This window comes from Passer domesticus, chromosome 5, assembly GCF_036417665.1.
Source record: "Passer domesticus isolate bPasDom1 chromosome 5, bPasDom1.hap1, whole genome shotgun sequence".
Classification (NCBI taxonomy): Eukaryota; Metazoa; Chordata; class Aves; order Passeriformes; family Passeridae; genus Passer; species Passer domesticus.
In genome coordinates, this window is record NC_087478.1 from 41,772,919 (window position 1) to 41,798,943 (window position 26,025).

Here is a 26,025-nt window from a genome sequence, read left to right on the forward strand (position 1 = left end):
TTCTGCAGCTGAAGGAATAACCTGCTACAGGAGCTGAGATCAAGTGGCCATGGAATCTTTTAAACCACAAAGGGAGAATTTTGAACCCTCCTGGCTATGCAGAGGTTTCAGTTTGCTGCTCTAGCTTCTCAGCAGCGAGAGCCACAAGTTAGTCTGCACCTTGGCACGGAGCCACATTTCTGCTGAAGCCATACGACTGTGCAAAAAAGGAATGCGAGATTTATGGGGCCAGCGAGGGAGACCAAGCAAGTAGAAGTCTGTGTCTGCAGCCCAGAGATGAGGACGCTTTCCTGACAATTGCATCTTTCCCACACTGGGACCACAAAGTCTAAGTAACAAATATGTGAACAGTGACAGTAATAAACAATTTTTACAATTTTGTGGTTTGATTTTTTTGGTGTCTTTAGGGTATTTTGGGAGGTTTTCCCTCCACCTATCCATTTTAGAAGCAGCAGGGATGGGGCTTATTCCTCTGAATAAACCTTTGCTTTCCCAGCTGGAGAGCACAGGCCAAAAGGCAGAGAGACATCTGAAGGCTGTAGCTCAGATACATGTGTTATTACATTGCAACACTTACGATTATTATCACAGGGGCCATAAAATGGGGCTCGTTTCAAGACTCTCTCAGTTTCCGCAAACAGCTGCTGCCAGCTGAGGAATTTGGACTGAGCTCTGTGTAATTCCCAGCCGTGATCATCAGTGGCTGCACTCCCAGTGGAGGCAGCCTCTCCAGCAGCTGCCTGGGCTGTCTCTGCTGTGTGCTCTCCTTGCTCCTAGCCCAGCTCTGCTGCATCCCACTGAAGGGCAGCAGTCCTCCCAGGGGTGAATGACCTTAGCAATGCCCTGAGTGGACTCTGGGGCAAACGAGGCGAAAGGCAAGTTTACAGGGTCAGGATACTTAGTCACGGAAAAATAACTGGATCCAAGGACTGCTTTCTGGAAGGATGGCAAGGAACTGCTTTGACTTAGAAAAGTTTACTGATACTTTCCCAGGCTATGTGCTACAGTATTTACTGGAAATTTGTTCTCTATTGTGTGGGATTTGCAAATAGGAGTAATTTCATTATTTGCATCCATGAAACAATTGTCTTTTTCTACAGACTAGTATCCATGGCCTCCTCTCTCCCATTTTCAAACTAAAAGTTCCTTCTCTACTGTCTCCACTCTTGCTATTAAATAAGCAGTATTTTTTTTTCTAACAGATTTTGAAACCACAATGGAATGTATAAGATTCTTAAAATATATTTTCTTGAAGATGATTCACAACCATTTTTTAGATATTTTTCCTGTTCAGCAGTCTGAAAGTCTCATAAGGTCCATTTCAGGCTTATTTTTACCCCAGATTATTGTTTTTGTATATGTCTGACCCTCCCCATTGGAAAGAACAAGAAAACAAACTACATTCCCTGCTGAGACGGCCCCTCACAAGGGTAGACCTACTGACCTATTACTACAGGGAGTATTCTTTCCCCCTCAAACATTTATAACAGTGCTCCAAGAACAGAGTGAGAAACACAGAAAAGTGGAAACAAATTAACACACATGAGATCAATGTGTAGTTCTCTATTGTGTTAGTGCTAATAATTATAAAAGCCCTAGCAAAGGTATAAAAGTGAGTACATGGCTTTATCTGCTCGTTTCCACTCCACCCACTCTGAGTAGTGAACACATATTTCAAAGCATAATGAATATTGCAAGCCACAGCTGTTATGAATTATTTTTCAGTGCTAGTCACATTTTTGGTACAGATAGAGTTATTCTCTTGGCTCCAAAAGTTAATAGCTAAGAGTAATGATATATTTTTGAAGCTAAAATTCATGCAGCTTCTACTTCTGACTTTTAATTACAATGATCCCAAATGTATATGCCTTCTGAAGAACACTAGCATTTTAGATAGACAGAAAAATATTCTGAAGTAATCTTTAGACTTCAGGGATTAAGACATTAATTGAAATAAAAATCAAGTATTGTGAGTTTTCTAGTTAACTCCTAGAATCATCAGTTTTACATTTCCCACTGCCATGGTTGCAGACATAAAACATCCCATCAGAGAGCAGCAAGTGACCCGTGTGATTCCTGCAATCTGCCAGCACCATGTGTGTGATGGCTTCACTTAAAGTGGATGCAACACAGATGTGCTATCTATGAGTACTCATGCAGTAGGGTGAAACATTTATTCCTTCAGCAGACATAAGAGAGCATTTCAGTGACTCAGAAAAGTGAGCATTATATAGCAAATTACGTTTTGAATGACCCTTTGGAGAAATGCAGTTTGATGTTTACCTCTGTTGCAGTTATGTTAGCAACAGGCAACAGATGACAATTTGAGGATAGTTCCCTCAATTTTTACTTTGGGATTTACCAGAATTGGCTCTAACATAATGTCATAAATAATCATCTGGGGGAGGTCTTCTCTGGTTTCAAGTAAACTTTCCTTCCTGTTCTGACCACATGGTCATTACATAGCCCTAGTTTATAACCTGAGGGCAGAGATATGTTCCTGGTTATTTCAGGTACTTCTAAACATAACACAGCCATTTTTCATGAATGTTTTAGAATTGTTGTTAACCTTCTCTCACGCAATCATAAAATGGAAGAAGCTGCTGTGGTCATGTCTGGACAGAGTGAGTAACAAACAAATTTTGGAAGAGAATTTCCTGACTGAATCAGGAAATCTGCAGACCTGCTATCTGCTTCTTTCTACGAAAGGGTGTTATATATACCCTTGTAACTCTTAGATGTATTTGTTTTGTAACTCCTTTTATTTTGTCAGACATTTAGTGATAGAGCTTCCCCAGGTCTTCTGTAACTCTGCCAGTCATCTCCAGCCCAGAAGATGTAAACTCCCTGCTACAGAGTGAAAGACCAAGGAACAGAAAGCAAATTTTATCCCCTAATCCTGAAAACATTAAGATTTTAATTCAATTTTTTGCCTTTGCTTCTATATCTGTTAGGTAGAGATATTCAGCAATGAGTTTGATTATTGCACCACTACGGACATTTTTCTTCCATGTCACCCTAAAACATTAATTCATTGACAAACTCTTTCGTTTCTGAGGTCCACTCTGGAGCAGTAGAAGGAAAAACATGCACTCTAGCATAGAAACTGAAATAATTCTAGACTTTCACATTTTAGGTGGTAGAGGAGGGGCAAGAAAAACTGGTTCCGGGATGTCTTATTGCACATTTCTGTTGTGCTAATGTTGTATTACAGGACCAGACTGTAGCCCCATTTACACTTGTACATGTTTCAAAAACTGTGACATTTCTATAATAATTTTTCCATTTGGAGTTTTTGCCATGAAGTCCTTAAAGTTGCTGCCATTATGTGGGCAGAAGTGGTTTTTTGCTTTCACTGCTATTTGTAAAATATAATTATTGCATTCTCTTTCTTATTAAAATTAAAAGTGTAAGCATCCTCTCCTTAACAGATTTTTGTAGAAACTGAAAACACTCCAAGTATGCCCCAGGTAACAAACACAAAGATGGTATGGGATGGTCTCCTGGACGTCCCCTCATATGCATACCAGTATGTATGCAGACAGTACATAAATTCTTTAAATACTGCTTTCCCCCTTTTTTGATTCCTATTGGCTGCATACAAGGTTTGCAAGAGTTGCCTACATAGCAAATGCAACCTTACTAATATCAGGGTTATTTGTAGAGAGCTGTTTGAATCTTGTAATTGGCTCCATAAGTTGAAAACTACAACACAAATTCAATATTGTTTTTTCCTCCTAAAAAACCCATGCAGGCGTGGTCCTTGGTTTTGAGATCCCTGTGTTTTGGTGTTTATTTTTTCCATCCCTATTTTTGCAGAGAAGCCCAATAGCAAGTTCTACTCTTTTATTCAGCCTGGAGAAGAGGAGACTGAGGGAAAACCTCATTGTAATTTACAACTTCCTCATCATGGGAAGAGGAGGGGCAGGCACTGATCCCTTTTCTGTGGTGATCAGTGACAGGACCCGAGGGAATGGCCTGAAGTTGTGTTAGGGGAAGTTTAGACTGGATATTAAAAAAAGGTTCTTCACACAGAAGGTGGCTGGGCACTGGCACAGGCTCCACAGGGAAGGGGTCACAGCACCAACCTGACAGAGCTCAAGAATAACTTGACAACACTCTCAGGCACATGGTGTGAATCTTGGGGCTGTTCTGTGCAGGGCCAGGAGATTTACTTTGATGATCCTGATGAGTCCCTTCCAACTCAGAATATTCTGTGGTTCTGTGATTATCTATCTACTTTGCTTTCATAGTGTAAAGGACTACATGTACTATTATGCTCTGTGTGAGCATAATGAATACAATACAGCCAAAGAGACATATAATTCCAGCATTTGTCAATATTTTTTTTGTCAGGGAAGACACGGAAAACAGGATCAATAAATTCTTAAAAAATGACAATATTGTTTGAAGAATACTGATTTTGATTTGAACTTTAGGAAAATACTAAAATATATTCAGAAAAATATTTTATTTTCCTGTAACCTGATGATCTTCTTTTGGACCACTTCTTTTTAATCAAAGATTCGGGGCACGTGTAAAGCAAAATATAGACCACTAAGTGCAAATTTGATAAGGCTGGGACACTCCAGTCTGGGTTTGAAACTGGTGTTTTGAAAATCTGCTTAAAATTAGATTTACAAAATACCATGGTAACTGGGCTGTGTGAACAGAATTTTTTCTGGAGAGCTGGGTGCTAATAGCAGAAGTTTCTTGTTGTTATCCTTGATCACTTCACATGGGACCTGATTTCCTAGATCTCCTCCCTGTTGCTATGGGTACTCAGTGAACACTGGGAAGGAGATTTTGGACTCTTTATCTCTTCCTTGGCTGGGAAACTTCTACAGTTAAATACCAGAGTCTTTCTGTTGTGAAAACACAGGTATTTTTAAAATATCTGTATCTCTTACCACTCCCTACAAAGGTGTTAAGAACACAACATCCATACCAGTCACACCTGTTAGTCCATAACACTAGGTCATGTAAGGAATGATTATTTAGCATGTTTTAAACATCGTAATCACCTATAATCATTTTACTCACATTTTACTAGCTATCTATTAGCTATTTATTATTGCATTGGGAGATTTTAGAAATGAATCATTGTGACAGAGCAAGCCAGAAAACAGTCACTACTTGTATCACTTGGACTGGCAGTCTAAATTTCCTTTCCTGCCACCAGGCCTTCATAAATGCCATTTCCAAGTCTGAAGTAAGCAAACAAACCTAAAAACACTTTGACAAAAAAAGAAAACATACAAAGCTGATCACTGTTACCTTGGAGTAAGCAGTAAATAAGGAAGGGATGTACTTAGAGTGACTTAATTTTCATCTAGGATCATGTTTATCAGCTGAAAATGGAACATCAGTAATTCAGGGGGTGATGCAAGAAAGCCTGTCTTTTACTGCCATACTGGCACAAGATAACGGCTTTTTGTTAATGTAAAGTAGTCTACATCCAGGCCAATATTCTTTTTCCAAGAGCAAATTTTCAAGAGCATTTTCTAATTATTGAATTCTTCATTTAATAGTTTTTCAGAATGTACTGAGCACATGGCTTTAATTAGTGATTTTTAACTTCCAGAGCATCCCCAAAATGGTATAAAAGCAGAATACATACAAAAAAAGTAATAATCCATGCCAAATTTATCACATAACAAAGATGGCAACATGGGTTTATTTTTCCTTGCCTTAATTACAAAAAAAACAAACCACAAAACTTCATTAATCTGAAAGTAAGTTGTATAACCTCCAGTGGTCATTGCCCTGTCTTGGCAGTTTGGTTCTCCAAGAGGGATGTTTCCATCACTGACATCCACCTTAGATAGCATGAACCCCTGAATGGGCAACCTAACTCACCCAATGACTATGAAAGGAAAGCAGACCACTCTCAGATCCTTAACATCCTGTGATAATTAGTATAGATCCTCCAGTCTGACCTCCAACACGTTAAGGGTATTCCAATTCACCCAGTCAGCATGTGGAATGCCCAGTGCTTGTGCCTGCTGACAGCCCAAGTTATGCTGGGCTGAACAATGTCAGTTTTACGGCCAGGGTCTTGTGATGTAGATGCTGTTCTCAGTAGAAGTTACAGAATACTTTCCCAGATTTCATGGCTCCTTTTTTAATAATAATAATTTGGTAAATGATCCAGTTCTGTGAAGCCAGGGGATTTCATGAGAGTGTCAGCTTCTATTGAACATAAAAGGACTTTAATCTTTATTGTAAGAAGAAAAAAAAACCAAAAAAACAACCACATAAAAAATTAAATAACTTGTCCTAAAGGCTCATCAGTGACAATGTAAATTTACAAAAACTTTTTTATTTAAAAATTGTGGTTTTTAATGCCTGGCCACTTAAGGATCTGTTCTTTCTTTTACTGCATATTTAGTAATTTATAGGATTTTGAGCTGATCATTTAGTTTTAAAGATTATGTTTCAAAACAAATCATATTGAAAAGGAGTTAATTTCCTTTATAGTGAAAAATTAGGTTCTCACATGAAATCAAAATCAGAAAAATGGGTGTTCAGATATTTCTGGAAGATTTCATACAGTGAGATAAATTATCTTTTGCCAACAAATAAATTGCCATGTTATGATGGCTCAAGTATTGAAGAGCCATCAGTTGATATATTGAGACACTCTATTTGTTCAGATAAACTGCCTCATGTTACCAGATAATAATTACTAATAATGCTTTACATATCTGTGAGACTTTAATCTCCTGATCTCAAAGTTCTTTTCAAACACATTCTCCAGCATCCATGCTGAGCTCTAATGTAGTCCTCTTTATATCAGCTGGAGAAACCCTGCATTTCTGAGCTGTGAGCAAAATTTGAATTTTAGCTGTAATACCACTTGAATTTTGTTTGCAGACATGTCCCTCTCCCACACCTTTAGGAAACCACAAAACCTCCATGGACACTCCCAGTGACACAGATGGAGAGTCCCCCACTGTGCCCTGCAACTCTGCAAGGAGGGCAATCTCATTGGATCCTGTATAGAGACACTGCTCATTTAGAAGGGGCTGCCAGACTTATCTGAAGGTGAAAGAATGCTCTGACCACCACCTCTGAGTGTGCTTATGAAGCGTTCTGCATCTGCTGCAGGGATGAGTAATCACACATGCATCCTCCTGCCTACCAGGGCGCTCTGGGATGAACTTTACTTGAGACTCCCTTTGGGAGGATGAGGCTTTAAATGGAACTGTTAGTCCTTGCTAGGGTTTCTGAGAGGCGTGTTTGCCCACCCAGCTGACTGCACATCTTCGCTGTACATATTATTTAGAACAGGAAAAGTGGCCTCTGAGCAGCTACACCAGTTATTCCCCACCTGTACTGGGCTCTAATAAGGAAGATGTCTGTGGTTTCTATGGAAAGCCTGGATATAGCATACCAATGCCTCATACTGAAGCATGATCGAAAAGTGAACCTGTGGCTCCCTTTTAACAACAGGAGGTAGATTAATAAAAGGCAGCACTCTTATAAAGATAGCACGGTGGCCTTCCTTGATAAGATCCTTGAGCCTGTTCACAAAGGTAATACATCTCATGAAAAGTAGGTTCTGCTTTTGATCCATCAGTAGCCAAAAATTAGAGAGAATTCTTTTTTAGGACGTGAGAAGGCAGCAGTATCCTTCTTGTCAACTCAGCTCTTGGCTGGGAGGCAAAATAAATTAATTGTAGGTGTGTGTTTAGGAAGATGTGAATGAAGTTTAAGACTATAAGTATGCAAAAATTCTGCTGACAAGAGTGTAATTGGACTACTGGGCATTTTTGTACACTGTTTTTATTGAACTTGGATTTTATTTTCTTTGTTATTCCCATCCAATGCTCATGAGAAATGGGACAAACCTGATCTCTGGACTCTGGATTCAACAGTCCTCCTGTGGTTTATTCACATAATCCTGTGTCAGATGGTTGTTTTTTTCCTTATAAAGTAAGAATCTACAAATAGCAAATGCCCATTTAGGCGCAAAATAAACAGGTGTAAGAAGAACATCTCCATATGTTGCCCATGTTAGGGTCCTCCAGCTGCCTTGCTTGGCATGTCCCCTGCACTCATGTGCTCATGTAAGGAAAGAGTTGTAAACGCTCCTTCCATGCCAGACACGAGTAGAGTAAAGGATCTTGATTCAGGTTTCAGCTTTCCTTTATGAGAATTTATTTAGGAAGATCTTAATACATCCTTGTGAGGACCATTGTTATTGCCTGAAATTTTTCTTCAACTAGTACCCATGGGACTAGATGACTAAAGTTGATAATTTTGGAGGACGGATGTAGCTAATTTGGTTGGGCTGGAAAAGCCTAGAGCTGAAGGGAGAGGCAGGCCAGGAGCATGGGTTAATAGGGAGGCAGAACTGTCGCTGCTAGTTTCATGCCTTCCATGTGCAAATTGCACCCCTGGTCCCTGAAACAAGAGCATCCTTCATCCCACAGCTCAGGAGCGCGTGAGGTCACCTCCACAGTTTGCAGCAAAGGCTAGCAACTGCCTTCTCTCAAGTCAGTAGGTAAATATGATTTTGTCTGGGTGTGTCCCACAGAAGTGAATTCAGAGGAGTAGAGGGCAGGTTAGCCTGTGAGCAGGTGACACACAGCTCTCCTGTCCCTGCTTGCAGGGCAGCCAGCAGACCTGTGTCTTCAAGAGCCTCCCAGCAGTGCCATGTCCCGTTAGGGCTGTGACAAAGATGGGTGGAACTTAATGCCAAGGCTGGCATTGCTTGATAAATATTTCCTTGAGCTCTGCCAGGGAAATATTATTTATTTATTTTTCAGGCCTGCATATTTTGAGCCCAGGGAGATCTCTTTTCCCAAGGGCTGGATGTTATCAGCCCAGCTGATCCAAAAGCACAATCTTTTCATTGCATGATATGCAGCATGTGGGTTCAAAGAAAGCTCAAATTATATCTCTCTCTTTTCACCCCACTTGAAATTATCTGGGAAACAATGACCTGTGGCATTAATTGCTGTATTTATGAGTCTCCTTGTCATTATGGGACTCTACTAACCCAGAAGTGTCTTATGCAATGGACTGTAAACCACGTGTGTGTGAAGTGCACGACCACAGGAGCAAGTACAGGAGCAAAGGGTCCCTGTGTGAATGTCTCTAATTTTTCACCAAGTGAAAGCTCATTACATTCTGCAGAATTGAAGCAGACTGAGAACAAGTTCTCAAAATAACTTAAATTCCATCAGCATTACTAAGTGTAACAACAATAAAACCTAAGATTTTCATGGCATGTGGGGCAACCTCCTCCCCACTGCCCATTCCATGTTTGCTCTTTCTGGCACCTATATGGTAAAAAAAACCCAAACGTCTTTCAAGAGGGACAGTACTGTGGAAGCTTTCTGAAAGTATGGCTGGCTTGGCCCGCTCTGTTTTGTGCAGCTTGGCTTGCTTTGTTACTGGCTCTTTGCCAAACATATCTATTGCATAATTACGTGGCTCACTTTAATAAATTCACAGAAGTTTCTAGGGGTGTAGCTAAAGTTTCCCCTCCCTTCTGTAATTATACAAACTCCAATACAATGAGACACAGGTCCTAATTGGTGGATTTGTGCCATGATTTACAGTAATTATCAAAGCCAATGTTATAACTGGAAAATAGAAACATCCAGCTGTACATTTAAAGAACTAGGAGGACTAAAAGAAAAAAAGCTCTATAAAATCATGAGAAGTTATTTGTCCTTTCTTTTGTGAGCAAAACCAACTCTAATTGATTTTCTGCACTGTACACTAACTAAGACTGAATTATACTGATTTAAACTAAGAACAGTCTCACTGAAGTCAATTTCATTACTTCAGACTTTTCTGCATGGAAAAGCCAAATGATGGCAGACATGGCTTCATATCCTGCTACTCTGACTATGCACACAAGTCCCTCCCTTACATAAGGGAGTAAAAAAGTTTGTGAGAAATTTTCTCATGGTTTCAGTTTATATAATGGCTCAGAAAGATATTTAATAAGGAATTCCATGCTGTGTTCATTATTTTGGTGTGTTTCCAAGCTCTTTACTCCAAAGAGCTGGTTCCAGGATATATGATTCAGTTGCTTATTTCATGCTCATATATTCCTATGGAAATGGGATGACTTCAATGTTGAGGTACTAGACAGTATGATTAAAGGTGTTGGACCTTGGACCACACAATTTAGAACCTTTTAAGATATTTCCATCCCCACACCTGACCTCACTGCATTTATTGAATATTAATCTGAAGGAACACTTTGAAAAATTATTTTCTCTGCAAGAGAAATCTGTGGCATTCCAAACAAATGAAATGCACACATTCAAAATATACATTTTTAAAAAATCAAACATTCTTCATGTTCACAACAATGCCCATCTTGCCAGGGCTATGTGGCCTACTTCGTAGCGTAAACTCTGGCTAACCTCAGCTGTAGCACATTTCTGTGAAAAAACCCAGTTAGGGAGTGACAGTCCATGGCAGCCTCACCATGCCAGCTGCTAGCCCGTGACTAGAATGTGAGCACAGGGCTCTGAAGGTGCTCTTGGGCTTACCTAGGTCAGAGCACTGCACCACGCGGAGATGGCACTGGCAGCGGAAGGGGCACACCGGTCCAAACCCGGATATGACGGGATCATCCGTTGGGGCCATGTCGGCTGAGCCCTCATCCTCCAGCATAAAGTCAAAGAGGCCCTGCTGGTGGAAGGGCTTGGCCAAGCATGCTGGCAGCAGGAGCACAAAGAGCAGAGCCAGCCTCCTCATGGCTTAGTTCATCGACGCCCAGCAGAACCTAGGATTCAAAGCAGCGGATTAACAACAAAAGCAGCAATTTCCCACAGCTGCACAATTCCTCCTGAAGGAGATCCAGCACATCCACCAATTGCATAACTGTTTCTTTCAATAGAAGAAAACTGAATTGTGAAAATAGGACAGTTATGTGATAGCAGTCTGGTAACTGCTTGTCAATAGGCCTTTTTTTTTTTTGAAGGCAACTGTAAACACATCTGTTTGCATATTTAGAGTAATATTTTTTAGGAACAGGCAGTGCTGTCGACTTTGTTATGCAAAAGAGTCAAAGCAATAAGCCACATTTTCCATGTGCCTGTTTTCTGCCAGCATAACAGTCTATTTGATTTCATTAGCATTTATTTCATAGCAATGGGTTTGACCCTGGGGACAAACCTGAGGTTCCCAAACTCACTGTAATTCAGTATTTCATGTCTTGAGAAATATTTTTATGTGTCGGCTTGCTGTGTGTTTTAAATTATAGCCTAGTAAAACTGACTGAGAAAGAGTAGAATTTAGTGACAGGGTGGAAAGTGAGGGGAAGATCTTTTGTTGTTTAAATGCACTATACTTCTTTCCTAGTTCAAACAGCACAATAAAATGGAATATTATGCTGTGTTATATTGAATATTCTTGATTTTCTTTCTAAATTTTGATATTCACCCAGAGACCTTCTGCTTTGCACTACATAAGCATTTGAATTGATGCTTGCAATGTTGTGTGCACACTTTGTAATAGGATTCAGGGCTTCATTCTGCAGACTTTCATGGTCAGGAGCAACTGTATACAAGTAAGTATTACCATCGATATTAACAAGAAAAGCTGCTTAAATACGTGTTCTCAGGAATTAGGCCTAGATGCATTTCAACACACTCTTGCTTGTGCTACCTGTCTTGTTGTCCATTAAGGAAAAGTTGCACAACTTTTTGTATCAAGGCTGTAAAGACCAGCTGTGTTTCTGAATATTATTTTCTTTTATTATACAAAATACTGTGTATTTTGTATAATGAAGTTAATACTTTATTAATTTTAATTGATTTTAAAAACCCACCCAAAAAACCCCAAAAAACAAATACAAACAAACAAACAAAGAAAAAAAACCCAAAACAAAAAAAAAAAACCAAACAAAACAAAACAAAACCACCAACACCAAATCTGCCTTCAAATTGCCAAGTGACACAAAGGCAAACTTGTCATTTATTTAGAAGCTTTTTCTTAAAATGGATGGTATAGTCTTAAATAGAGATGATGCTCTTTGTAATGAAAGCAAAAATGTCCGCTTTCATCTTCAGGTGAATATCTTAGAAACACCTTGCCTGGGTGCTAGCTGGGATTATTTCTTTTTCTAGAAGAAGATATCTAACAGCTTGGGGTGTGGTAGAGCATTTTTCAGCTCCATATTCATTGTTGGATAAAAAAACTGGGAGAGGCAGAGAGAAGGACTGTCTCCCTCTCTACTTTGACATATGGAACCTACCAGGTAAATGACAAGAATGAACAGATTATATTAGGTGAGAGTAGTTTACTGAAGCCTGCCTTTCTAACATATTATAACCAGCTACTCTAAAAGGAATGCTTAGTGTTAAGAAAAAAGCTAAATATATAAAAAAGCCACGAGACTGGATTTAGATACAATTTATATGGTGTCTGAGTTAATTTTCCTTTATGAATTTCTACCTACAGATGCCAATAATACAGCCCTCCAGAAACCTTTAGGTCTGTTTCTTGAGAAGATGATTGGGTTGCCTAATAAAATATACTGGTGTCTTAAAATCATAGCCTATATTCCTGTGATCTACATGACTGGAAGACATGTATCTACTATCTTCAGACATCCCAAAGACTTCAAAGTGAAATCACATGGAGTAAAACACTGTTTATGTTGTCTCTTTCAGGGACATATTTGTTTTCTTAGTTGGACAAGAAAGTACTTCTGTTCCTGGAACAGACACCTTACTTGCTGCATGTACTGAGGGGGATCACAGCATCAGCTAGAGAGTTTTTCAGTATGTCCTCTCAGCCAGTGCTGTGTAAACTCATGACATGTAGCAGGGGCGGGCGGTGTCCCCATGTGGATCTTCCTCCTGTGCTTCCTCCTGCCCTGGCTGCCCACTGACACTGGGGCTGTGTCCCTTTCCCTCCAACGCCCCTGTCAGAGCAGGCAGAGGGCACAGGGACACGTCAGGATGTCACAGCAAAGTGCTGCTGGTGCATGGCAGTGAGCTGTTACCAGGGTTTCATCTAAAACATGATTTTTGAAAGAGTAATCATCACGTGCAAGTTATTGGAAAATGACAATGCAATTTATTAATAATCTCAGATGAGAAAAAAATTTGCTAAACCACAACCATTCATCATAATAAGCTGCCTTGTGAAAATGACTAATAAAATATTACTCCAGTACAAATTAATTTTCAGACTATATATTAACAACAATAAAAACTGTGAATGCTGCACACTAATCCTTGAGTGGCAGTGGCAGCCAGGACCTTTAAAGACCTTTCTGAGTCTTTTTTATGTATTAATACATTTTTAAAACATTTTAAAGTATTTAAAATTTCTTTATTCCCTCTCAGGGTCACTGCTGAAGTACCACCCATCCCAAGAATGCACAATCAGGATCTTATCCTGGAGTTTAACTACTACCATTCAGAAAAGCCAAAAAAAAAAAAAAAGGCACTTTGGAAGTGTCTTCACACTTTGCTTCTTATTCACATTAATATTGATGACTTCATTTATCTCAGTTAAACCCTGTAGCTGGCCTTTCCTTTGGTCCCTGTTTTGTAAAAACTTTAATTAAATCAGAAAGAGCTGGCTATAAAGGAAAACTGTAGGACAACAAAGGAAATCAAGTATATAATCTGAGGATACAGCAGAGAAAACAGCAGACATAAGCTACATATTAATCAGGATATAGGAACAGATATCTTCAGGCATATATGCATTCATTCTGCAGACACATGTATCTGTTCCTATTGTTTGCATGTGTAATTGAACATAAACAAAAGAAAAGATATACACAAAACTGTACTACCAAGAAATGTTTACACTTCACTTACAAAAAAAAGAGTAGAGAGGACAAAAAAAATCTGAATTCTGTGACACAATATTTATGTCTGTAGGATATAACTGTTTAAATTCCTTTAATTATGTGTTTACAGTGAAGAAGAGTTTTCCACAAGCAGAAGAACCTATACCATAGGCTTGGCCACATTTCATTTTAAAATACCACTGAAAATATGCTCCATCAGTTCACGTCACCACTGTATTGGTGGTCTTCTTGTCAGTTTACCTTAATATTAAGGTTAAATTATTAGTTCACCTACTGTCAGAAATCTCTCAAAATTCCACAAAGGCAAGCTAAACAATATTTTCCAGTTTCAAAACATTCCCCTCCATTTTATGTTTTGCCCATTTTGTGCAATAAAGCCTATATATGCAAACACAGGAGTTGGAAGTTTTAAAGAATAAAACTCTGTTAACAGGAGTTTCAACTGCATGAATTTTCTACTATTTCATTCATAAGAACCTTCTTTAATCATGATTCCCTTGTTTGTACCCTGTAACATAGCACTTTCTAACATTACAAAGGCATACACAGAGCCCGTTTAACTTACTACTACGCTTTTTTTTTTCTCTGAAATTGAAATTATTTTCATCAGTGTCTGAAAAACATATGAAGAAACACAGGAGAAAGAAATCAGAGTGAAATTTAAAGCAGAAATGTAAGCATACACGTATTTTTTACACTCTCTATATCACCGATTCTAAACACTGGATTGCAGAGAATATGCTGCTGTAAAAGTTTACAGCAAAGGAAAAGAAAGGACTATAGCAGTGCTTATACAAATCAAAACAAGAGACAGAACAGTCAAATAAACAGTAGGAAATCTGTACAGCCTTTGAGAATGTATTCTCATGTTTCCAAGAAACAAAAGTGCTGCATAGAAAACTTAGCATTACTAAACATTTAGAAGGATTTTTAACTTGCTTCTCTTAAAATTCAAATAGTTCTTGCCATAGACTTGCTCGAAGTTTATTAATGCAGCATAGTTCAGGAGAATTACTAAAAACCGTACCTTTTAATCCAGGGATTTGCAACAGGAGCTCTCAAAGCTGAGATGTAATTAAACTAAATATTCAACCCAGGCAGAAGGCTTTGCAGGTGTGGAAAGGAGGAGGGGGTAAATTCAGCTCAGTGACTGTCACTTGGTGGAAAACCCTCCTGCTTCTATTCCATAGCACAGTTAAAAAATGTTTCTCTCAATGAACACAATCCAGGCTGACACCCACATTAGATCATATGGTAATGATATGTCTCCTGTATTGCAGCCAGAAACTTTATCAGCTCTTTTGCTTTCTTTTCCTCCTTTTTCCTTTTCTTTTGCTTTATTTCTCTTTCATCTGTTTACAATCCCAAACTACTTGCACATTATAAGACAGATTCTCAGCTGTAATTCATCCTACTTACTTTATTTATGTCCCTACAACATATATTTAGGAAAGTTTTCTTAGTTTTAACTCTGGGGGGTTTTACGACTCATTAATGAAAAAAATGTTTAGCTCTCCCTCTTGTTTACAGTATTTGGAAATCAAGGAAATTATATAAAATTAATCTTTGAGGTAGGCAAACTAGAGATTAATATCAGAAGAAAAGGGTTAGCTTTTAGTAAAACTATTTAAACAGATATCAACATGCCTTTGCTCTATGTTATAAGCATTGTCAAACTAAGTAGTATATAGTTTAATATACTATTATCTTGTCTAATAATAGAGTTTGTATGTATTTTTTCAAATGACAGCATGGTTTTGATATATATGAAAATCATGTTTTCATTAGTAAAATGATTCTAACATTTGTGGTTAGAGCTGCTTTATATAAACTTTGCTTTTTTTTCTTTTTTTTTTTTTTTTTTTTTTTCCCTTCACTGCCTTCTCACCAGGATAGCAAAACAGAGGGGAAATTAATTTTAACTGTTTGGGTTTTGTGTTGGTGGTTTTTTGTGTGTTTTAATTTTTTAGTGGGGTTTCTTTTTTGCTAGTTAGGGTTTTTTAAGACAGAAGAGATTTTTTTTTTAAAAACGTGGGAGGAAAAATACATCTGACTTATTGTTTAGATTTATATTTTATTTTAGCAATTTCTGGTTTTATGCAAATGTCACTGGAAGCCAAAATGCAATTTCTTTATTCCTACATAATTTTGAAAGTCTAGTGAACTGAAATGAGAGAAAATACAATAATTGCTATTTATTTAGTAATCCAAACACATTGTGAACATGTGTAGCCTCACTGTGCTGTTAGCTGTCCTGTCTAAATACTGAAGGCTTGTGTCTCTGTGTTTTGACTTGCATCCTTTTTATTTCTGCCCCTAGGCAAAGACCAGGTGCAAATCTGAAATTAGAGCCTGTAAAATGATGTTAAAAGAAGTCAGAATTTTTTAGAAACAGACTCTTGAAAGTTTAGCTGTCCTTCTCATTTAAATTCAAGAGCCCTTATAATAGATCTTATAATTGTTCTCCTCTGGTGGAAGAAAGCATGGTAGAATAATTGTCTGTTAGTTTTGGTCTCTGTAGAACAAAGGTGTAATCAGACATCTTACATTACAGATTCCTTATATAGCTCACTCTAAAAGTTAAGGATCAGTTATTCACCCCTAGTCCTTAAGCTAACTTCTTTTCCCTGCCTCTCCACTGGATTCAAGGCTGCTAATGGTTTTTGTTGTGACATTTTCCTATATATGATTAGTGGTGTTCCAAGCTTTCATGCTTACAACAAAGCCTTATCTTTGTCCAGAAGTGTCGCCATGAGGCTTGCTGAAATCTTGGCTGCATCTTAGTAATGTCAGTTATTTGAACCTTGGTCACCAGCTGCATCTGGTGTTTAGAAACATTTCAAAGCAAGATTTTGATGAGGAACAGGTCAGGGTAAACTTGTTGTCAGTTTGCTTCACAAAACCCATTCATATCCTTTCGCAGCAAAGCCTTAATGCATTTGTTCTGATATCTGTCATAGGGTTGAAAGGTGCTGTAATTGAATGCCTCAGTAATTTCTTTGGAGGCAGGGCAGGGATGAACAGCCATCTCTCCTTCTCCTTGTCTTAGGCATTGTTAGGAGTCAAACCAAAATATGAAGATATAGGTAGGAACAGGTGGAGTACAGGGTGCCTGCTGGATGGACTGGGAGCTCTGTTTTCTTTCATGAAGTCCATCCCAAGAAGTTCAGAGGGGAAAAGATGTTAAGAGCTTTAGGAACAATGAAAATATTTATGCTACCTCTTGATACCCAGATTTAGAAGAGTTGTGTGTTAGGTGTCCAACCCTTCCTGAAATGGAAAGCAGAGCTAGGTGGAACAGAGCAACTGAATAGGAGAGGGCTTATGACATTGAATGTCGATGTAATATCCTATTAATAGTTTTGAATCAAGGAAGCACTGAATTGTTTCAGTTGGAGAAGACCTCCAAGGTCATTGAGACTAAACTTTGACTGATCACCACCTTGTCAATTAGACCATGGCCCTAAGTGAGAAGTCCAGTCTTTTCTTGAACACCTCCAGGGATAGTGACTCCGTCATCTCGCTGGGCAGCCCATTCCCATACTTAACCACTCTTTCCATGAATAAATTCTTCCTGATGTCCAACCTGAACATGTCCCGTTGCAGCTTGAGGCTATTTCCTCTTATACCACTGCAGGTTGCCTGGGAGAAGAGACCAACCCCCACCCGGCCAGATTCTCCCATCAGTTTGTTGTTGAGAGTCACCCCTGACCCTCCTTTCCTCCAGGTCAAACAATCCCAGCTCCCTCAGCTGCTCCTCTTAGGACTTACTCCCTAGACCCCTCACTAGCTTCGTTGCCCTTCTCTGCACACACAATATTTTCATGCTTTCATGGGAATGTGGATGCTTTCTGATACAAGCATTCCTTTAATCCCACTCTTTGCCCCCTGCTGTGTTGCACAGAAGATAAACAACCATAAAAAAAAACCTACCAACCAAAGAACAATATTAAGTGATTATGTAATTTTGCGGCCCTTGATCATACACAGCTGTCAATCAGCTGGCCTTCCCACTCTGACCTACTTTGACTGCTGTTTAGTCAATATAAGAAATCATCATTAGAACAGTCTTGGTTTCTATGTGATTTTATTACTCAAATTTAACAAACTTTTAGGGCTACATGTTGCTCCAAATACTGATTCCCAGAAAGTTACAGGCAACTGCATGTTAATGTTATTTATATAACAATATTTTTATTAAATTTTGATGGATAGCATCTGCTTCATTTGCTCTTAGCTTATTTTGTGGACCTTTCAAAGTGCAGTGGTGGGAAAGAAGGCAGGAAGCCCTTCTGCTGGTAAGGGTTTAACCTGGGTCCAGTGGAAGTCTCTGCAGGAAAGAGATGAACACTGCCCTGTGAGGAGAAAGCATCTCCTGTGGAAATTGCTCCTGGAGCATGCGGCTGAGCTGGAAGGGAGGCATGTCCAGCAGGCACTCAGTGCTGCCAGAACAGGTTGAAGACTCCTCAGAGGAACTGACATAATCTGTCCCTGGGTGTGGAAAGAAAGGCTTTTTTAAGGGAGTCTGGGAAAAAATGGGTAACATTTATTGCACTCCAGAAAACTCCTGGAATGAAACAAAAGCAGGAGGACAGGATCTGTTCTGCAGGAACATGGTGTCCTATGTCCCAGAGATACAGATTCTTACTAATTCTAAGTTTTCACTAGAGAAGAAGGCATTTTCTTGGGCTGCCTTCTAATAAATCCCGGCTTTGATGATCAAAGACTGGTTAGCATTGTTGTGGTTGTTGTGGTAAAGAAGGGCAGGCAAGTCTGCTTCAAAGTCCTCATAAAAGAGAGAGTTAAGTGCCAGTCCCCATCAGGTAAGTGCCAATCCCCATCAGGAAGGGATGAAATCAGATCTCCTGCTTGGCTGTCTCATGGGAACCCTCTCCAGCTCCTTGGTATCTTACACCTATAAACAGCTGTTTATGAACAGCATTTAATCTTCCACATTCACTAGGTACTACAGTCTCTTCTTTCCACACTAGGCAGAATCATTTCTTCCCATTAGGAGTAATAAACTGTTCTTCACAGCTAGCAGTGGAGTTCCTTTGCTAAAAATGTGAGTAAATATGTACCCCAGCTTAGTAAACACTGATCCAGGTAAATATTGACCCAGGCACAGCCTAACAAGGTAGTTAAAGAGAAGAAATGTAATTTCTGGATATTCTGAGTATGAAAGTTTCCTTCAGTGCTCTGTGACCTCAGAAATTATCAGCCTAAACTCCTTCACATTTCTACAGATCAAAAGGGCTAATGTATCAGACTTTGGATGTGTGCTACCAGTAACATTTTATTCATGCTTCTGTGAAAAGCAATACTTGTATAACTGTTTGAATAAAATTCAGTCAAACTTCAAAAGACAGAGCTCTCTCTTCAGAGGACCAGTGTGATCATATCCTTCACTTTGGTCTCTTTTCTTTGGAAAGGCCTATCTGTTCCTAAACTCGACACTGGCTTTCATTTCCACTGTTTTTTCTATTCTCTCTTGAATCACATAATGTTGTCCAGGTCTTTCTAGGAGCAGTCGAAGTTAACCACATATTGATGTAGCCTTACTGCTCACTATGATTTCAAACACTCTGAACTTAACTTCTGCCCTTGAGGAGAAAACATTTCCTGCCTATTCCTCATGTTGTTGTAGTTTAGATGTACATTTTCAGATTGATCTTACCTCTCTCCCTCAAAAGTGTAGGAAATAGGTAAAACTAGACTTTGTATGAGTCCTACCAGCTCCTAGCCTTGCTACAAGCAAAGAATGAGGGAAAAGTAAAAGCAGTTGTGGACCAAAGATCCCAGAACTTCACTCTGACTTCACTTCTTCAGCTTTAATTAAAGAAATTGAAAATGCAGGCAAAAACGTTTGCTCTCACACTCATTGATAGACAGAATATCAGTACTCAGGTGTTCCGTTTGCTGTGCTTCAGTGACAGACAGCATTAAATTTTGTTCCTGCCTGGTTTCTAGGTGAGCATCACCAGTCTTCTGTCGTCCAGAAAATTTCTTATATGAAAGAAAGAGTGTGCTGACATCAGCAAAGGTTCCAGGAATCTACAAGTCCCTGAGAAAGACACTTTCCCAGAAAAGAGTATCATTTTGGGAGTGTGGGTTGTGAAAAAGGAAGTGATGACTGAAGAGGAGAGAGGATTAATTTAGGTAAGAGAAGATTAATTTTCTTTCCAGTGAGCAGCTTTTCCATCAGATTTTGGCCTTTCTCTATATTTTGCAGTATCTTGAGATGCACTCCAACATTTTCCAAGGTTCAGATGAAAAATACAAACCTTAATTCTCATTTTGACGGCCCTTAGATCATGCTCTGGATAAGCTTCGTCATCCCAGCTGAATTACACAATGCCCTAGAAAAGGATGACAGTAATTCATGCAAATGTTGTAACTGTATTCCTTGCATGTACTCTTTTAGTCATGGGTTTTGAACCAGCATTTGAAATGAGGCACATCCTGTGCAGCTCTGAACAGCCTATTCCCAGATTATGAAAAACATGAGAATACAAGGGTCAGCCTGCATTTCCAATTTAGTCATCACAGAGAGTAAACTTGTTCAGGGGGAGATAGTGACTGTTTTACTGGGGAAAGTCCGGAAAAATGAGTGGAATAGAAAAAACCCTGACATTTACATAAGGCTTTGTGTCTTTTTCTCTGTATTAAAATGCTCATTTTTGGCAATCTGTTGAGGAAAAAACTTCAGCTAAACTTACAAAATGGTGACTTTGAAAATTTAAGCAACGTCATCATAAAACTTCCCAGTTTTGTATGGACTGTGTGTTGCCATTAAAGAGGAAAGAAGGGTGAACTGGAAGTTTATAAAATAATGCAATAGAAACTTTCAAATTGATTTTTACAATATAAAGACTTAAAAATAAAAGTCTTGGGTATTTTGGGAAGAGTCTTTTAAATATCCATTGTATTACCTTAAGTAATTGAAGAGTCATTCACTTTAACTTGCCTTAACCATATATGAGCTTTTCTTTGACTACTATTTAAAGTGTATAGATATATTTCACTTTTATTCTTGTTAATAAGCTCTTCAAAGGATTGCTGATTAAGAAATTGTGCTAATATTCCTCAACAGAAATTTTCCATAGCCAACCTGGACAAAACATTACTAAATGAATCAGAGTTTAATTCTATATATGGAAAAACTTTAAATGTGATGGTAATTCCTTCAGTTACTGAATTACAGCAGAATGCTAATTGGTAATCAGAAAAAAAAAAAAAAGGTTATCCTTTTTTCTAGACCTTCTTCTACATTAGTCATTGTTTGATTTCCTTCTTTATAATTTGTTTGTGGGTTATCTTTGGGAATATTATGTTCCAAAAAGATGGGCTACATTTTAATTTAGAGGATATCACACATCCATTGTGTTCCAGCTGAATAAAAGTTAAACTGCTCTTATATGAATATTCTTGTTTTGCATTTATTTGTCTCACTTTTTGTTTCTTGCTTGGTTTCTTTTTTAGATCTGCATATGTAATAGATGAATTTATGAGCATGCTGGGACTCACCTCCAGAAGACACAAATCATTCTACTCTTATTGAAATTACAACTTCCTGTGTTTTATGCCATTTCACAACCTAGCCACTGATTTTCTTGACTCATCTTCATCTATCAAAATATATGAGGAACACAAACCCTTAAAAGTCTAAGTAAAGATTTCTAAAAGTCACTAACTGTTTTTTGAAATACCTCTGATAAATTTTGATTTTCAAAGAGACTTTCAAAGTGCAGTTTCTGAAAATCAGGCATTATATAATGCACTGGAGGATGGACACATCCAGAAAACAGCTAGACATCCATGCCTTCTAACAGCTTTTGAAAAAATCAGTGTATTGTACCAGTTAGAAACTACATACTAGATTTAAGGATCAATATATTGTGCTTTAATTGTAAAACTTACATAGGATGTTTCAAAATGAATGTATCAGCTTTTTATTGGAAGATGGAAAGCTTGCCTCTGAAGAAGACACATGTGCCTGCAAGGAAAAATCTATTCAGAGACTGTTCTCACTTATAAAAAAAACCCTCTCCAAACTGGATCTTGAGACTGGGATGGGTTAGAACAGTTATTTCTCAAAATGTTGTTCACTGTGCTCCTGCACACTGTATCTCCTTCAAAAAATTTGAATCAGCTTCACAAGAGGAAATGCCTATCTTTCAGTCACAATTAGAAAATTCATCTCTCTCAGGAGTTCAGGCTGTATCTAATCCACTTTCAGCATGCAATGCCATTCATTCTGGTGTCAATTTAAAACAAGAAAAAGTGGACAAAAGGAACAATGGAATTAAGTCAGAGAAAATAAACAATTATTATACAAATTATTAGAAGTGAGAAAGGCAGGTTTAAAATACATCCAAGAAAATGCTAGTGGCTTGTTGTCCTGGGTTGATAAGGAAGTGGGTTGATAAGTTTTTTGGGAAGTTATGATCAGATTTGAATATTGGTATCTCTGTAGAACCTTTTGGGTCTCAAAAAATTCTTATTTTTGTGGCTTTATTTTGTTTCATTGGGTTTTTTTTCCCCAGAAGTCCCACTATGGCTATAGGTTAGGTCATATTTCAGCCTGAAGGACACCTGATATTTACCGTGAAATGCCTAACTAAGAATCACCATATATTTGTCAAGGGAATATCCAGGCCTGTAGCATATATAGTTTAGAATGCCTTCATTTTGCAACCCTCTCTTCCTTCCCGTGACCCAAAGATATTGCATTCCCTTGGCTCTAACAGAATAAACATCTGTATTATGGACTACAGCAGGCTGGCAGGGACAGGCTAGGGTTGCTTAGGTTTAGAATTATTTTAATACACCTTTATTTTGTTTTTGTGGCTTTGAAGTGCTAAACCTGAGGTGACTGGGATCTCTTCTCCACTTTGTTATAACTGTTCCCAGGACACACAGGAGACAGCATTGCCAGCCTAAGAGGCTCAAAGACCTGATTTGTCTGTTGAGCCCAGGTGTCCACCTACAATGACAACAAAACTTTCCTCTGTTTGTAGATCTCAATGTCACCCCTTGTCACCATGGCACACAGTCTCATTTCTGAATATGTTCTGACTCCCATCCACAAATGTTGCTGGTCAGCCATTTTATATGAATTTAGTACAGAGTTATGGAGCTGGCACCATCTACTGAAACTCTCCCTTTTTTTCCAGCAAGTCTCCCCACAGCCTCTCCATTCTTGTGTTCATTGAAACAGTTTGGTGCTATTTTCCAAATGAAGCAGCTTCTTTGTATGGTTTCTTTTTCAAAGAGTGAACTCATCATTTGTTACAGTATGTTTCAGATTAAAGGAGAACAATATTAGTGATGCCAAAAAAAAGTATGAAATGTAATTGTCAAATACACTTGAGAAGGCAAAATGGGTTTTGTAGTTCATAAAAGTATTTGAATCTTGAAAGAAGGTTCAGCCTGTTTTAGATTACAATTTCTTTATGGCTTTTCTTAAAAGGTATACTCAGTATATTTTATTTCTAAAAATCAAAGTCATAATATGACCTTGCCTTTGTAGAAAAAGATCAGCAGCTGTAGATGATGAAAATTCACATTGTTGTATTTCAGGACAGAACTTTTTAAAAATAACACTGGATGTCTTTCATCAATTAAAAAGAGAGTCAAATAACAGATTTGTGACAAAAGTTTGTACAATATTTACCAGTCTGAGAATTCCTGGACCTATCCTGAAAAATGTGAATTTTACCTTTTACACACTCTAGTTTTTAACCAAGATATAAGGGTATATTTTCATTTTGTCTGGTTAAGATGTAATGTGCATTTAGGGATTTGCCAGTTTGTAGACTAAATAAGAAGGAATTGTGTTTTGGTGGTGAGGACAGATAAGTCTTGTGTTGGTTGCTAAGTGGGACTATAAAAAATATTGTGCTGACCCTATGACTCCTGTGACTATGAACTCTTGACTTAGGGCAGCTGGCAATTTAATAGTAAATTAGTACAAAATGTGACTTAATTGAATACAGCATTTCTAGACATTCAGAACACCTAACCCACATTTTTTCCCTAGTTTCATTTTGTTCGTATAAAGCTGGTGAACAGAAGTGACTGATATGACATGTACAATGGCTTTACCAACCTCTGACCTACTGTGTGCCCTTTTCCCAGGCTTATCTTAAGTGTACAAGCTTGGTTTTGGTTTAGATCTGTTGCTTACTGGATTTTGGATTTTTGTGTTAGCTTTTCAGAAGTCCAAGACCGATAAAAGCTTGATTACATAAGATATAGAAAACTGTGCATCCGTTTCTTCATTCCATCTCCCAGCTCTTGAAGAATATATTCTATATAGACAGTAACTGGGCAAAAAAATATTTCCCATCACCATGAAAAATGGTTTTACATCAACATGTATTATGTTTTAGAAACTGTAGAATTAAACCATTTTTCCTGAATATTATTTTCTTTGTGTTTATAATAATCTATCTCTTTGAAGGTAAAAAGACACAAAATCATCAGAGAGGAAATCTTACTTTCCAAATTATGTGTTAAAAAAGTACAAAAATATTTAATAGAACCAAAATTGAGGTTGTATAGTATTTTTAAATCAACCAACACAATCAAATGGAAAATCAGTAAAAGATTCCATTCTTACTATGGACCACTTTTCTACATCCTGTTTCATGTAAAAATTCTGCGGAAAGAATTTCGTTCAAAACTTGGTTCTCCTGGATTCCAAGTAACTCCTGTACAAGCGCATTTATTTTATTCCTGCCTAACTCAGTTACTCAGCTCTACTGACGGTTAGCAAATCTTTCCCAATATCTCCCAAACATGAGTATCTGCTGCAAATTAAGCCAATTACACTTTGTTCTACTTTCATGAGACATTTCATGACAGTCTTCTTCGTAGCAACATTTTGTGTACTTGAAGTGTCATCACTTCCTTCTTGTTCTCCAAACTGTTAATTCTCTAACTATTTTGCTTGCTACATTTTTCATCCAAATGTTCTGATTTTTTATTTATTCTTTTATTTATTATTTTTAAGGTCTCTTCCAATCCAAATAATTTATGATTCTCCCACAGATTCTCTTAATTAAATCTTAAAATGGGGTACTGGAAGACTGCTCCAAAGTCTCCACAGGCACTTCTCTTCAGTAAACACAAGCAGAACCCAGTGAATCAGTTCTGATCAGATTTGAGCCAAGCTCCATTGTGTGTGTGTCTTGGAGGCAGAGGAAGTGATCAGCAGCAGAAATATACATCTGGTGGGGAGGTTATTTCTGAACACTTGAACATTTAACAGCAAATGAATGACACTGGACATCCACTTCGAATTTCTGCAGTAAAAGATTTTTCTGAGACTTCACAACAAATAAGTCATTCAGAAAGATTGCTGTTCTCCTTGAGGGATTGCAGTCTTGGGTTTCTTCAGTTTGTCTGGCGTAAATATTGCAGAATAAAATTTAATATAAAGCTATGTCCAACCTATTATAACTGGGCTTACAGCAGTAATTTTAATGGAACTGATTCAGTTCTTTTTAGCCTTGCAGAGATTATTTATGACTATTTAATGGGAAGCACATATTATTTCAGCGAAATCTTATGATTTGTTTAATTTGGTGAAAAAAGATATTCCTATCTGTTAATGCACTTGAAGTTAAAAGTTCTGGAGTAAATTTGCAATGCCACAGAGCCTGAGTTTTCCTTTTCATTGGTACAATGAAAGCGTGGATGCAGATTTTATAGCAACCCATTTCACATGAACCAGTTACTGGGGGAACATATTAATGCTGAGACACACAATTATGTGATTTTTAGCCATGAAAGAATAGCCAGGCAACTTAAAATTTTTGACTCAACAGAACTGTAGAATCATATAAAGACAGCACAGGTTTTTTTCTGGCATTGAGGAGACTGTTTGCAATCCAGATATTTACTTGTGAAAGCCCTTATTGGAGGATGAAAACGGAAAATGCAAAGTAGTTGTGTTCATTATATTTTGTAGTAAATGTCACTAAATATAAGGCAGTCCAGTAACCAAAAATATATATGCCTTGAAAAGTTTATGCTTTAGCACATAGTGCTATAAATAATGAGTGGTACCTAGGAATAGGCATCTCTTTTGAAAAAAAAAAATACAGCACACAGATAATTGGATGGGAATAAATTAAAATATTAAATAAATTAAAGAAGGAAGTCAGAAGATAAAACAGAAAAGGGGGAAGAAGAGTACTAGATGGAGAAAGATT

At 38.0% G+C, this 26,025-nt stretch overlaps 1 protein-coding gene and 1 long non-coding RNA gene across 2 annotated transcripts in view; one reads left to right on the plus strand and one right to left on the minus strand.

The window, feature by feature from the left end:
- Window positions 1-15,021, minus strand: part of DCN (decorin) — a 37,444-nt gene extending 22,423 nt beyond the window's left edge. Inside the window, exons 1-2 of the mRNA XM_064419700.1 lie at window positions 14,832-15,021; window positions 10,521-10,756 (exon numbers count right to left, since the gene is read on the minus strand). Coding sequence (XP_064275770.1) covers window positions 10,521-10,728 — 208 coding nt within the window. The 5' untranslated portion in view covers window positions 10,729-10,756; window positions 14,832-15,021. The remainder of the gene's footprint in view (window positions 1-10,520; window positions 10,757-14,831) is intronic.
- LOC135300344 (uncharacterized) lies at window positions 15,009-24,092 on the plus strand. The gene is made up of 3 exons (XR_010362234.1): window positions 15,009-15,058; window positions 19,775-19,963; window positions 21,287-24,092. It is a non-coding gene; the product is annotated as an uncharacterized LOC135300344 (long non-coding RNA).
- Window positions 24,093-26,025: the final 1,933 nt, after the last annotated feature.